We start from the raw sequence: 12,756 nt of genomic DNA, 5'->3' as shown, positions 1-12,756 counted from the left end.
GTGTGTGGAGGTATTTAGGTGTGTGTGTGGAGGTATTTAGGGTGGTGTGTGTGGAGGTATTTAGGGTGTGTGTGTGTGTGTGTGTGTGTGTGGAGGTATTTAGGGTGTGTGTGGAGGTATTTAGGGTGTGTGGTGTGTGTGTGTGTGTGTGTGGAGGTATTTAGGTGTGTGTGTGTGTGTGTGTGTGTGAGGTATTTAGGGTGTGTGTGTGTGTGGAGAGTATTTAGGGTGTGTGTGTGTGTGTGTGGAGGTATTTAGGGTGTGTGTGTGTGTGTGTGTGTGTGGAGGTATTTAGGGTGTGTGTGTGTGTGTGGAGGTATTTAGGGTGTGTGTGTGTGTGTGTGTGTGGAGGTATTTAGGGTGTGTGTGTGTGTGTGTGTGGAGGTATTTAGGGTGTGTGTGTGTGGAGGTATTTAGGGGGTGTGTGTGTGTGTGTGGAGGTATTTAGGGTGTTTGTGTGTGTGTGTGTGTGTGTGGAGGTATTTAGGGTGTTTGTGTGTTTGTGTGTGTGGAGGTATTTAGGGTGTGTGTGTGTTTGTGTGTGTGGAGGTATTTAGGGTGTGTGTGTGTGTGTGTGGAGGTATTTAGGGTGTGTGTGTGTGTGTGTGGAGGTATTTAGGGTGTTTGTGTGTGTGTGTGGAGGTATTTAGGGTGTTTGTGTGTTTGTGTGTGTGGAGGTATTTAGGGTGTGTGTGTGTGTGTGTGTGGAGGTATTTAGGGTGTTTGTGTGTGTGTGTGTGGAGGTATTTAGGGTGTTTGTGTGTGTGTGTGTGGAGGTATTTAGGGTGTGTGTGGAGGTATTTAGGGTGTGTGTGTGTGGAGGTATTTAGGGTGTGTGTGTGTGTGTGTGTGTGTGTGTGTGGCGGTATTTAGGGTGTGTGTGGAGGTATTTAGGGTGTGTGTGTGTGGAGGTATTTAGGGTGTGTGTGTGTGTGTGTGTGTGGAGGTATTTAGGGTTTGTGTGTGTGAGTGTGTGGAGGTATTTAGGGTGTGTGTGTGTGTGGAGGTATTTAGGGTGTGTGTGTGTGTGTGTGTGGAGGTATTTAGGGTGTGTGTGTGTGTGTGGAGGTATTTAGGGTGTGTGTGTGTGTGTGTGGAGGTATTTAGGGTGTGTGTGTGTGTGTGTGTGTGGAGGTATTTAGGGTGTGTGTGTGTGTGTGTGTGTGGAGGTATTTAGGGTGTGTGTGTGGAGGTATTTAGGGTGTGTGTGTGTGTGTGTGTGTGGAGGTATTTAGGGTGTGTGTGTGTGTGGAGGTATTTAGGGTGTGTGTGTGTGTGTGTGGAGGTATTTAGGGTGTGTGTGTGTGGAGGTATTTAGGGGGTGTGTGTGTGTGTGTGTGGAGGTATTTAGGGTGTTTGTGTGTGTGTGTGTGTGTGGAGGTATTTAGGGTGTGTGTGTGGAGGTATTTAGGGTGTGTGTGTGTGTGTGGAGGTATTTAGGGTGTGTGTGTGGAGGTATTTAGGGTGTTTGTGTGTGTGTGTGTGGAGGTATTTAGGGTGTGTGTGTGGGTGTGTGTGGAGGTATATAGGGTGTGTGTGGAGGTATTTAGGGTGTGTGTGTGTGTGTGGAGGTATTTAGGGTGTGTGTGTGTGTGGAGGTATTTAGGGTGTGTGTGTGTGTGTGTGGAGGTATTTAGGGTGTGTGTGTGTGTGTGTGTGTGGAGGTATTTAGGTGGTGTGATGGGTGTGTGTGTGGAGGTATTTAGGGTGTGTGTGTGGTGTGTGAAGAGGTATTTAGGGTGTGTGTGTGTGTGTGTGTGGAGGTATTTAGGGTGTGTGTGTGTGTGTGGAGGTATTTAGGGTGTGTGTGTGTGTGTGTGTGGAGGTATTTAGGGTGTGTGTGTGTGTGGAGGTATTTAAGGTGTGTGTGTGTGTGTGTGGAGGTATTTAGGGGTGTGTGTGTGTGTGTGTGTGTGTGTGTGGAGGTATTTAGGGTGTTTGTGTGTGTGTGTGTGTGGAGGTATTTAGGGTGTGTTTGTGTGTGTGTGGAGGTATTTAGGGGGGTGGTGGTGTGTGTGTGTGGAGGTATTTAGGGTGTGTGTGTGTGTGTGTGTGGAGGTATTTAGGGGTGTGTGTGTGTGTGTGTGGAGGTATTTAGGTGTGTGTGTGTGTGTGTGTGTGTGGAGGTATTTAGGTGTGTGTGTGTGTGTGTGGAGGTATTTAGGGTGTGTGTGTGTGTGTGTGTGTGTGTGGAGGTATTTAGGGTGTGTGTGTGTGTGTGTGGGGGTATTTAGGGTGTGTGTGTGTGGGTGGTGTGTGTGTGTGGAGGTATTTAGGGTGTGTGTGTGTGTGTGTGTGTGTGGAAGTATTTAGGGTGTTTGTGTGTGTGTGTGTGGAAGTATTTAGGGTGTGTGTGTGTGTGTGTGTGGAGGTATTTAGGGTGTTTGTGTGTGTGTGTGGAGGTATTTAGGGTGTGTGTGTGTGTGTGTGTGGAGGTATTTAGGGTGTGTGTGTGTGTGTGTGGAGGTATTTAGGGTGTGTGTGTGTGTGTGTGTGTGTGTGGAGGTATTTAGGGTGTTTGTGTGTGTGTGTGTGGAGGTATTTAGGGTGTGTGTGTGTGGAAGTATTTAGGGTGTGTGTGGGTGTGTGTGGAGGAATTTAGGGTGTGTGTGTGTGTGGAGTATTTAGGGGTGTGTGTGTGTGTGTGGAGGTATTTAGGGTGTTTGTGTGTGTGTGTGTGTGTGTGTGTGGAGGTATTTAGGGTGTGTGTGTGTGTGTGTGGAGGTATTTAGGGTGTGTGTGTGTGTGTGTGTGTGGAGGTATTTAGGGTGTGTGTGTGTGTGGAGGTATTTAGGGTGTGTGTGTGTGTGTGTGTGGAGGTATTTAGGGTGTGTGTGTGTGTGTGTGTGGAGGTATTTAGGGTGTGTGTGTGTGGAGGTATTTAGGGTGTGTGTGTGTGTGTGTGTGGAGGTATTTAGGGTGTGTGTGTGTGTGTGTGTGTGTGGAGGTATTTAGGGTGTGTGTGTGTGTGTGTGTGTGTGTGTGTGTGTGTGTGTAGGTATTTAGGGTGTGTGTGTGTGTGTGGAGGTATTTAGGGTGTTTGTGTGTGTGGAGGTATTTAGGGTGTTTGTGTGTGTGTGGAGGTATTTAGGGTGTGTGTGTGTGTGGAGGTATTTAGGGTGTGTGTGTGTGTGTGTGTGTGGAGGTATTTAGGGGTGTGTGTGTGTTGTGTGTGTGTGTGTGGAGGTATTTAGGGTGTGTGTGTGTGTGTGTGTGAGGTATTTAGGGTGTGTGTGTGTGTGTGTGGAGGTATTTAGGTGTGTGTGTGTGTGTGTGGAGGTATTTAGGGTGTGTGTGTGTGTGTGTGGAGGTATTTAGGGTGTGTGTGGTGTGTGTGTGTGGAGGTATTTAGGGTGTGTGTTTGTGTGTGTGTGGAGGTATTTAGGGTGTGTGTGTGTGTGTGTGGGAGTATTTAGGGTGTGTGTGTGTGTGTGTGAGGTATTTAGGGTGTGTGTGGTGTGTGTGTGTGTGTGTGTGTGGAGGTATTTAGGGTGTGTGTGTGTGTGGAGGTATTTAGGTGTGTGTGTGTGTGTGTGGAGAGTATTTAGGGTGTGTGAGTGTGTGTGGAGGTATTTAGGGTGTGTGTGTGTGTGTGGAGGTATTTAGGGTGTGTGTGTGTGAGTGTGTGGAGGCATTTAGGGTGTGTGTGTGTGTGTGTGGAGGTATTTAGGGTGTGTGTGTGTGTGTGGAGGTATTTAGGGTGTGTGTGTGTGTGTGGAGGTATTTAGAGTGTTTGTGTGTGTGTGTGTGGAGGTATTTAGGGTGTGTGTGTGTGTGTGTGGAGGTATTTAGGGTGTGTGTGTGTGTGTGTGTGTGGAGGTATTTAGGGTGTGTGTGTGTGTGTGTGTGTGTGGAGGTATTTAGGGTGTTTGTGTGTGTGTGTGTGGAGGTATTTAGGGTGTGTGTGTGTGTGTGTGTGGAGGTATTTAGGGTGTGTGTGTGTGTGTGGAGGTTGTTAGGGTGTTTGTGTGGGTGTGTGGGGGGAGGTGTTTAGGGTGTGTGTGTGTGTGTGGGGAGGTATTTAGGGTGTGTGTGTGTGTGGGGGGAGGTATTTAGGGTGTTTGTGTGTGTGGAGGTATTTAGGGTGTGTGTGTGTGTGTGTGTGTGGAGAGTATTTAGGGTGTGTGTGTGTGTGTGTGTGGAGGTATTTAGGGTGTGTGTGTGTGTGTGTGTGTGGAGGTATTTAGGGTGTGTGTGTGTGTGATGTGTGGAGGTATTTAGGGTGTGTGTGTGTGTTGTGGAGGTATTTAGGGTGTTTGTGTGTGTGTGGAGGTATTTAGGGTGTGTGTGTGTGTGTGTGTGGAGGTATTTAGGGTGTTTGTGTGTGTGTGTGTGGAGGTATTTAGGGTGTGTGTGTGTGTGTGGAGGTATTTAGGGTGTGTGTGTGTGTGTGTGGAGGTATTTAGGGTGTGTGTGTGTGTGTGTGTGTGGAGGTATTTAGGGTGTTTGTGTGTGTGTGTGTGGAGGTATTTAGGGTGTGTGTGTGTGTGTGTGGAGGTATTTAGGGTGTGTGTGTGTGGAGGTATTTAGGGCGTTTGTGTGTGTGTGTGGGGGGAGGTATTTAGGGTGTGTGTGTGTGTGTGGGGAGGTATTTAGGGTGTGTGTGTGTGTGTGGAGGTATTTAGGGTGTTTGTGTGTGTGGAGGTATTTAGGGTGTTTGTGTGTGTGTGGAGGTATTTAGGGTGTGTGTGTGTGTGTGTGGAGGTATTTAGGGTGTGTGTGTGTGTGTGGGGAGGTATTTAGGGTGTGTGTGTGTGTGGGGGGAGGTATTTAGGGTGTTTGTGTGTGTGGAGGTATTTAGGGTGTTTGTGTGTGTGTGTGTGTGTGGAGGTATTTAGGGTGTGTGTGTGTGTGTGGAGGTATTTAGGATGTGTGTGTGGAGGTATTTAGGGTGTGTGTGTGTGTGTGTGTGTGGAGGTATTTAGGGTGTGTGTGTGTGTGTGTGTGGAGGTATTTAGGGTGTGTGTGTGTGTGTGTGTGGAGGTATTTAGGGTGTTTGTGTGTGTGTGTGTGGAGGTATTTAGGGTGTGTGTGTGTGTGTGTGGAGGTATTTAGGGTGTGTGTGTGTGTGTGTGTGGAGGTATTTAGGGTGTGTGTGTGTGTGTGTGGAGGTATTTAGGGTGTGTGTGTGTGTGTGTGTGTGGAGGTATTTAGGGTGTTTGTGTGTGTGTGTGTGGAGGTATTTAGGGTGTGTGTGTGTGTGTGTGGAGGTATTTAGGGTGTGTGTGTGTGTGTGTGGAGGTATTTAGGGTGTGTGTGTGTGTGTGTGTGTGTGTGTGGAGGTATTTAGGGTGTGTGTGTGGAGGTATTTAGGGTGTGTGTGTGTGTGTGTGTGGAGGTATTTAGGATGTGTGTGTGTGGAGGTATTTAGGGTGTGTGTGTGTGTGTGTGTGGAGGTATTTAGGGTGTGTGTGTGTGTGTGGAGGTATTTAGGATGTGTGTGTGTGTGTGGAGGTATTTAGGGTGTGTGTGTGTGTGTGTGTGGAGGTATTTAGGGTGTGTGTGTGTGTGTGTGTGTTGTGTGTGTGTGGAGGTATTTAGGGTGTGTGTGTGTGTGTGGAGGTATTTAGGGTGTGTGTGTGTGTGTGTGTGAGGTATTTAGGGTGTGTGTGTGTGTGTGTGTGTGGAGGTATTTAGGGTGTGTGTGTGTGTGTGTGAGGTATTTAGGGTGTGTGTGTGTGTGTGTGTGTGGAGGTATTTAGGGTGTGTGTGTGTGTGTGTGTGTGGAGGTATTTAGGTGTGTGTGTGTGTGTGTGAGATTTAGTGTGTGTGTGTGTGTAGGTATTTAGGGTGTGTGTGTGTGTGTGTGTGGAGGTATTTAGGTGTGTTTGTGTGTGTGTGTGGAGGTATTTAGGGTGTTTGTGTGTGTGTGTGTGGAGAGTATTTAGGGTGTGTGTGTGTGTGTGTGTGTGGAGGTATTTAGGGTGTGTGTGTGTGTGTGTGTGGAGAGTATTTAGGGTGTGTGTGTGTGTGTGTGGAGGTATTTAGGGTGTGTGTGTGTGTGTGATATTTAGGTGTGTGTGTGTGTGTGAGAGTATTTAGGGTGTGTGTGTGTGTGTGTGTGGAGGTGCCCCATTTAGGGTGTGTGTGTGTGTGTGTGTGGAGGTATTTAGGGTGTGTGTGTGTGTGTGTGGAGGTATTTAGGGTGTGTGTGTGTGTGTGTGTGGAGGTATTTAGGGTGTGTGTGTGTGTGTGTGTGTGGAGGTATTTAGGGTGTGTGTGTGTGGAGGTATTTAGGGTGTGTGTGTGTGTGTGTGTGGAGGTATTTAGGGTGTGTGTGTGTGTGTGTGTGTGTGTGGAGGTATTTAGGGTGTTTGTGTGTGTGTGTGTGTGTGTGGAGGTATTTAGGGTGTGTGTGTGTGTGTGGAGGTATTTAGGGTGTTTGTGTGTGTGTGTGTGTGTGTGTGTGGAGGTATTTAGGGTGTGTGTGTGTGTGTGTGGAGAGTATTTAGGTGTGTGTGTGTGTGTGTGTGTGTGGAGGGAGAATTATTTAGGGTGTGTGTGTGTGTGGGGGGAGGTATTTAGGGTGTGTGTGTGTGTGTGGGGAGGTATTTAGGGTGTGTGTGTGTGTGGGGGGAGGTATTTAGGGTGTTTGTGTGTGTGGAGGTATTTAGGGTGTTTGTGTGTGTGTGGAGGTATTTAGGGTGTGTGTGTGTGTGTGTGGAGGTATTTAGGGTGTGTGTGTGTGTGGAGGTATTTAGGGTGTGTGTGTGTGTGTGGAGGTATTTAGGGTGTGTGTGTGTGTGTGTGGAGGTATTTAGGGTGTGTGTGTGTGGAGGTATTTAGGGTGTGTGTGTGTGTGTGTGGAGGTATTTAGGGTGTGTGTGTGTGTGTGTGGAGGTATTTAGGGTGTGTGTGTGTGTGTGTGGGGAGGTATTTAGGGTGTGTGTGTGTGTGTGTGGGGAGGTATTTAGGGTGTGTGTGTGTGTGTGTGGAGGTATTTAGGGTGTGTGTGTGTGTGTGTGGAGGTATTTAGGGTGTGTGTGTGTGTGTGTGGGAGTATTTAGGGTGTGTGTGTGTGTGTGTGTGGAGGTATTTAGGGTGTGTGTGTGTGTGTGTGTGGAGGTATTTAGGGTGTGTGTGTGTGTGTGTGGAGGTATTTAGGTGTGTGTGTGTGTGTGGAGGTATTTAGGGTGTTTGTGTGTGTGTGTGTGGAGGTATTTAGGGTGTGTGTGTGTGTGTGTGTGGAGGTATTTAGGGTGTGTGTGTGTGTGGAGGTATTTAGGGTGTGTGTGTGTGTGTGTGGAGGTATTTAGGGTGTGTGTGTGTGTGTGGAGGTATTTAGGGTGTGTGTGTGTGTGTGTGGAGGTATTTAGGGTGTGTGTGTGTGTGTGTGGAGGTATTTAGGGTGTGTGTGTGTGTGTGGAGGTATTTAGGGTGTGTGTGTGTGTGTGTGGAGGTATTTAGGGTGTGTGTGTGTGTGGAGGTATTTAGGGTGTGTGTGTGTGTGTGGAGGTATTTAGGTGTGTGTGTGTGTGTGTGTGGAGGTATTTAGGGTGTGTGTGTGTGTGTGTGTGGAGGTATTTAGGGTGTGTGTGTGTGTGTGTGGAGGTATTTAGGGTGTGTGTGTGTGTGTGGGGAGGTATTTAGGGTGTGTGTGTGTGTGGGGGGAGGTATTTAGGGTGTGTGTGTGTGTGTGTGGAGGTATTTAGGGTGTGTGTGTGTGTGTGTGTGGAGGTATTTAGGGTGTGTGTGTGTGTGGAGGTATTTAAGGTGTGTGTGTGTGTGTGTGGAGGTATTTAGGGTGTGTGTGTGTGTGTGTGGAGGTATTTAGGGTGTGTGTGTGTGTGTGTGTGTGTGTGTGTGTGTGGAGGTATTTAGGGTGTTTGTGTGTGTGTGTGTGGAGGTATTTAGGGTGTGTGTGTGTGTGGAGGTATTTAGGGTGTGTGTGTGTGTGTGTGTGTGGAGGTATTTAGGGTGTGTGTGTGTGTGTGTGTGGAGGTATTTAGGGTGTGTGTGTGTGTGTGTGTGGAGGTATTTAGGGTGTGTGTGTGTGTGTGTGGAGGTATTTAGGGTGTGTGTGTGTGTGTGTGGAGGTATTTAGGGTGTGTGTGTGTGTGTGTGGAGAGTGTGTGTGTGTGTGTGTGTGTGGAGGTATTTAGGGTGTGTGTGTGTGTGTGTGTGTGGAGGTATTTAGGGTGTGTGTGTGTGTGTGTGTGTGGAGGTATTTAGGGTGTGTGTGTGTGTGTGTGTGGAGGTATTTAGGGTGTGTGTGTGTGTGTGTGTGGAGGTATTTAGGGTGTGTGTGTGTGTGTGTGGAGGTATTTAGGGTGTGTGTGTGTGTGTGTGTGTGTGGAGGTATTTAGGGTGTGTGTGTGTGTGTGTGGAGGTATTTAGAGTGTTTGTGTGTGTGTGTGTGGAGGTATTTAGGGTGTGTGTGTGTGTGTGGAGGTATTTAGGGTGTGTGTGTGTGTGTGTGGAGGTATTTAGGGTGTGTGTGTGTGTGTGTGGAGGTATTTAGGGTGTTTGTGTGTGTGTGTGTGGAGGTATTTAGGGTGTTTGTGTGTGTGTGTGTGTGGAGGTATTTAGGGTGTGTGTGTGTGTGTGTGTGTGGAGGTATTTAGGGTGTGTGTGTGTGTGTGTGTGGAGGTATTTAGGGTGTGTGTGTGTGTGTGTGGAGGTATTTAGGGTGTGTGTGGGTGTGTGGAGGTATTTGGGGTGTCTGTGTGTGGAGGTTTTGGGGGTGTTTGTGGGTGTGTGGGGGGAGGTATTTGGGGTGTGTGTGTGTGGGGGGGGGAGGTATTTAGGGTGTGTGTGTGTGTGTGTGTGGAGGTATTTAGGGTGTGTGTGTGTGTGTGGTGGAGGTATTTAGGGTGTGTGTGTGTGTGTGGAGGTATTTAGGGTGTGTGTGTGTGTGTGGAGGTATTTAGGGTGTGTGTGTGTGTGTGTGGAGGTATTTAGGGTGTGTGTGTGTGTGTGTGGAGGTATTTAGGGTGTGTGTGTGTGTGTGGAGGTATTTAGGATGTGTGTGTGTGTGTGTGGAGGTATTTAGGGTGTGTGTGTGTGTGTGTGGAGGTATTTAGGGTGTGTGTGTGTGTGTGTGGAGAGTATTTAGGGTGTGTGTGTGTGTGTGGGAGGTATTTAGGGTGTGTGTGTGTGTGTGTGGAGGTATTTAGGGTGTGTGTGTGTGTGTGTGTGTGGAGGTATTTAGGGTGTGTGTGTGTGTGTGTGTGGAGGTATTTAGGGTGTGTGTGTGTGTGTGGAGGTATTTAGGGTGTTTGTGTGTGTGTGTGTGGAGGTATTTAGGGTGTGTGTGTGTGTGTGTGTGTGGAGGTATTTAGGGTGTGTGTGTGTGTGTGTGTGGAGGTATTTAGGGTGTGTGTGTGTGTGTGTGTGTGTGTGTGTGTGTAGGTATTTAGGGTGTGTGTGTGTGTGTGGAGGTATTTAGGGTGTGTGTGTGTGGAGGTATTTAGGGTGTGTGTGTGTGTGTGTGGAGGTATTTAGGGTGTGTGTGTGTGTGTGTGGAGGTATTTAGGGTGTGTGTGTGTGTGTGTGTGGAGGTATTTAGGGTGTGTGTGTGTGTGTGGAGGTATTTAGGGTGTGGGTGTGTGTGTGTGTGTGGAGGTATTTAGGGTGTGTGTGTGGAGGTATTTAGGGTGTGTGTGTGTGTGTGTGTGTGTGGAAGTATTTAGGGTGTTTGTGTGTGTGGAAGTATTTAGGGTGTGTGTGTGTGTGTGTGTGGAGGTATTTAGGGTGTGTGTGTGTGTGTGTGGAGGTATTTAGGGTGTGTGTGTGTGTGTGGAGGTATTTAGGGTGTGTGTGTGTGGAGGTATTTAGGGTGTGTGTGTGTGTGTGTGTGGAGGTATTTAGGGTGTGTGTGTGTGTGTGTGGAGGTATTTAGGGTGTGTGTGTGTGTGTGTGGAGGTATTTAGGGTGTGTGTGTGTGTGTGGAGGTATTTAGGGTGTGTGTGTGTGTGTGTGTGTGGAGGTATTTAGGGTGTGTGTGTGTGTGTGTGTGTGTGTGGAGGTATTTAGGGTGTGTGTGTGTGTGGAGGTATTTAGGGTGTGTGTGTGTGTGTGGAGGTATTTAGGGTGTGTGTGTGTGTGTGTGTGGAGGTATTTAGGGTGTGTGTGTGTGTGTGTGTGTGGAGGTATTTAGGGTGTGTGTGTGTGTGTGGAGGTATTTAGGGTGTGTGTGTGTGTGTGTGGAGGTATTTAGGGTGTGTGTGTGTGTGTGTGTGGAGGTATTTAGGGTGTGTGTGTGTGTGTGTGTGGAGGTATATAGGGTGTTTGTGTGTGTGTGTGGAGGTATTTAGGGTGTGTGTGTGTGTGTGTGTGGAGGTATGTAGGGTGTGTGTGTGTGGAGGTATTTAGGGTGTGTGTGTGTGTGTGTGGAGGTATTTAGGGTGTGTGTGTGTGTGTGTGGAGGTATTTAGGGTGTTTGTGTGTGTGTGGAGGTATTTAGGGTGTGTGTGTGTGTGTGTGGAGGTATTTAGGGTGTGTGTGTGTGTGTGGAGGTATTTAGGGTGTGTGTGTGTGTGTGGAGGTATTTAGGGTGTGTGTGTGTGTGTGTGTGGAGGTATTTAGGGTGTGTGTGTGTGTGTGTGTGGAGGTATTTAGGGTGTGTGTGTGTGGAGGTATTTAGGGTGTGTGTGTGTGTGTGTGGAGGTATTTAGGGTGTGTGTGTGTGTGTGGAGGTATTTAGGGTGTGTGTGTGTGTGTGGAGGTATTTAGGGTGTGTGTGTGTGTGTGGAGGTATTTAGGGTGTGTGTGTGTGTGTGTGGAGGTATTTAGGGTGTGTGTGTGTGTGTGTGGAGGTATTTAGGGTGTGTGTGTGTGTGTGTGGAGGTATTTAGGGTGTGTGTGTGTGTGTGTGGAGGTATTTAGGGTGTGTGTGTGTGTGTGTGTGGAGGTATTTAGGGTGTGTGTGTGTGGAGGTATTTAGGGTGTGTGTGTGTGTGGAGGTATTTAGGGTGTGTGTGTGTGTGTGTGTGGAGGTATTTAGGGTGTGTGTGTGTGTGTGTGTGTGGAGGTATTTAGGGTGTGTGTGTGTGTGTGTGGAGGTATTTAGGGTGTGTGTGTGTGTGTGTGTGGAGGTATTTAGGGTGTGTGTGTGTGTGTGGAGGTATTTAGGGTGTGTGTGTGTGTGTGGAGGTATTTAGGGTGTGTGTGTGTGTGTGTGGAGGTATTTAGGGTGTGTGTGTGTGTGTGTGTGTGGAGGTATTTAGGGTGTTTGTGTGTGTGTGTGTGGAGGTATTTAGGGTGTGTGTGTGTGTGGAGGTATTTAGGGTGTGTGTGTGTGTGTGTGGAGGTATTTAGGGTGTGTGTGTGTGTGTGTGTGTGGAGGTATTTAGGGTGTGTGTGTGTGTGTGTGTGTGTGTGGAGGTATTTAGGGTGTTTGTGTGTGTGTGTGTGTGGAGGTATTTAGGGTGTGTGTGTGTGTGGAGGTATATAGGGTGTGTGTGTGTGTGTGTGTGTGTGGAGGTATTTAGCGTGTGTGTGTGTGTGTGTGGAGGTATTTAGGGTGTTTGTGTGTGTGTGTGGGGAGAGTATTTAGGGTGTGTGTGTGTGTGGGGGGGGAGGTATTTAGGGTGTGTGTGTGTGTGTGGAAGTATTTAGGGTGTGTGTGTGTGTGTGTGTGGAGGTATTTAGGGTGTGTGTGTGTGTGTGTGGAGGTATTTAGGGTGTGTGTGTGTGTGTGTGGAGGTATTTAGGGTGTGTGTGTGTGTGGAGGTATTTAGGGTGTTTGTGTGTGTGTGTGGAGGTATTTAGGGTGTGTGTGTGTGTGTGTGGAGGTATTTAGGGGGTGTGTGTGTGTGTGTGGAGGTATTTAGGGTGTGTGTGTGTGTGTGTGGAGGTATTTAGGGTGTGTGTGTGTGTGGAGGTATTTAGGGTGTGTGTGTGTGTGGAGGTATTTAGGGTGTGTGTGTGTGTGTGTGTGGAGGTATTTAGGGTGTGTGTGTGTGTGTGTGGAGGTATTTAGGGTGTGTGTGTGTGTGGAGGTAATTAGGGCGTCTGTGTGTGTGTGTGTGTGAGGAGGTATTTAGGGTGTGTGAGTGTGTGTGTGTGGAGGTATTTAGGGTGTGTGTGTGTGTGTGTGTGTGTGGAGGTATTTAGGGTGTGTGTGTGTGGAGGTATTTAGGGTGTGTGTGTGTGTGTGTGGAGGTATTTAGGGTGTGTGTGTGTGTGTGGAGGTATTTAGGGTGTGTGTGTGTGTGTGTGTGTGTGTGTGTGTGTGGAGGTATTTAGGGTGTTTGTGTGTGTGTGTGTGGAGGTATTTAGGGTGTGTGTGTGTGTGTGTGTGGAGGTATTTAGGGTGTTTGTGTGTGTGTGTGTGTGTGGAGGTATTTAGGGTGTTTGTGTGTGTGTGTGTGGAGGTATTTAGGGTGTGTGTGTGTGTGTGTGTGTGCCTGGAGGTATTTAGGGTGTTTGTGTGTGTGTGTGGAGGTATTTAGGGTGTTTGTGTGTGTGTGTGTGTGGAGGTATTTAGGGTGTGTGTGTGTGTGTGTGTGTGCCTGGAGGTACTTAGGGTGTTTGTGTGTGTGCGCCTGGAGGTATTTAGGACCCTGCAGAGTGAACACTGTACCTCTCCTTTAGGGTAGCGATATCGAAACTTGTCCTGATCCCGCAGAGCAAATTCCAGTGGATAATGTTCCTGAATCTCCTCATACATCATCTCCTCACACACACCCTGCACACACACACACACACACACACACAGAGCAGGTGCTTAGGGCAGATTTATACTTTTGCCAGGAAGTCAGAATGTTTTGTGTGTGTGCATGTGCAGGGTGTGTGTGTGTGCGCGTGTGCAGG

General features: G+C 48.2%; 1 protein-coding gene across 2 annotated transcripts in view; it reads right to left on the bottom strand.

Moving 5' to 3' along the window:
• pfkfb4b (6-phosphofructo-2-kinase/fructose-2,6-biphosphatase 4b) overlaps window positions 1-12,756 on the bottom strand; it is a 45,747-nt gene that overhangs the window by 12,296 nt on the left and 20,695 nt on the right. Inside the window, exon 10 of one of the 2 annotated variants that reach the window (XM_058403092.1) lies at window positions 12,527-12,631. The exons of the other annotated variant lie outside the window; for it this stretch is intronic. Coding sequence (XP_058259075.1) covers window positions 12,527-12,631 — 105 coding nt within the window. The remainder of the gene's footprint in view (window positions 1-12,526; window positions 12,632-12,756) is intronic. 2 annotated transcript variants of the gene reach the window in all.

The sequence above is a fragment of the Hemibagrus wyckioides genome, linkage group LG11 (genome assembly GCF_019097595.1).
Source record: "Hemibagrus wyckioides isolate EC202008001 linkage group LG11, SWU_Hwy_1.0, whole genome shotgun sequence".
NCBI classification, from domain to species: Eukaryota; Metazoa; Chordata; class Actinopteri; order Siluriformes; family Bagridae; genus Hemibagrus; species Hemibagrus wyckioides.
Note: the sequence above shows the minus strand (reverse complement) of the source record. Positions and strands in the feature narration are given on the sequence as shown.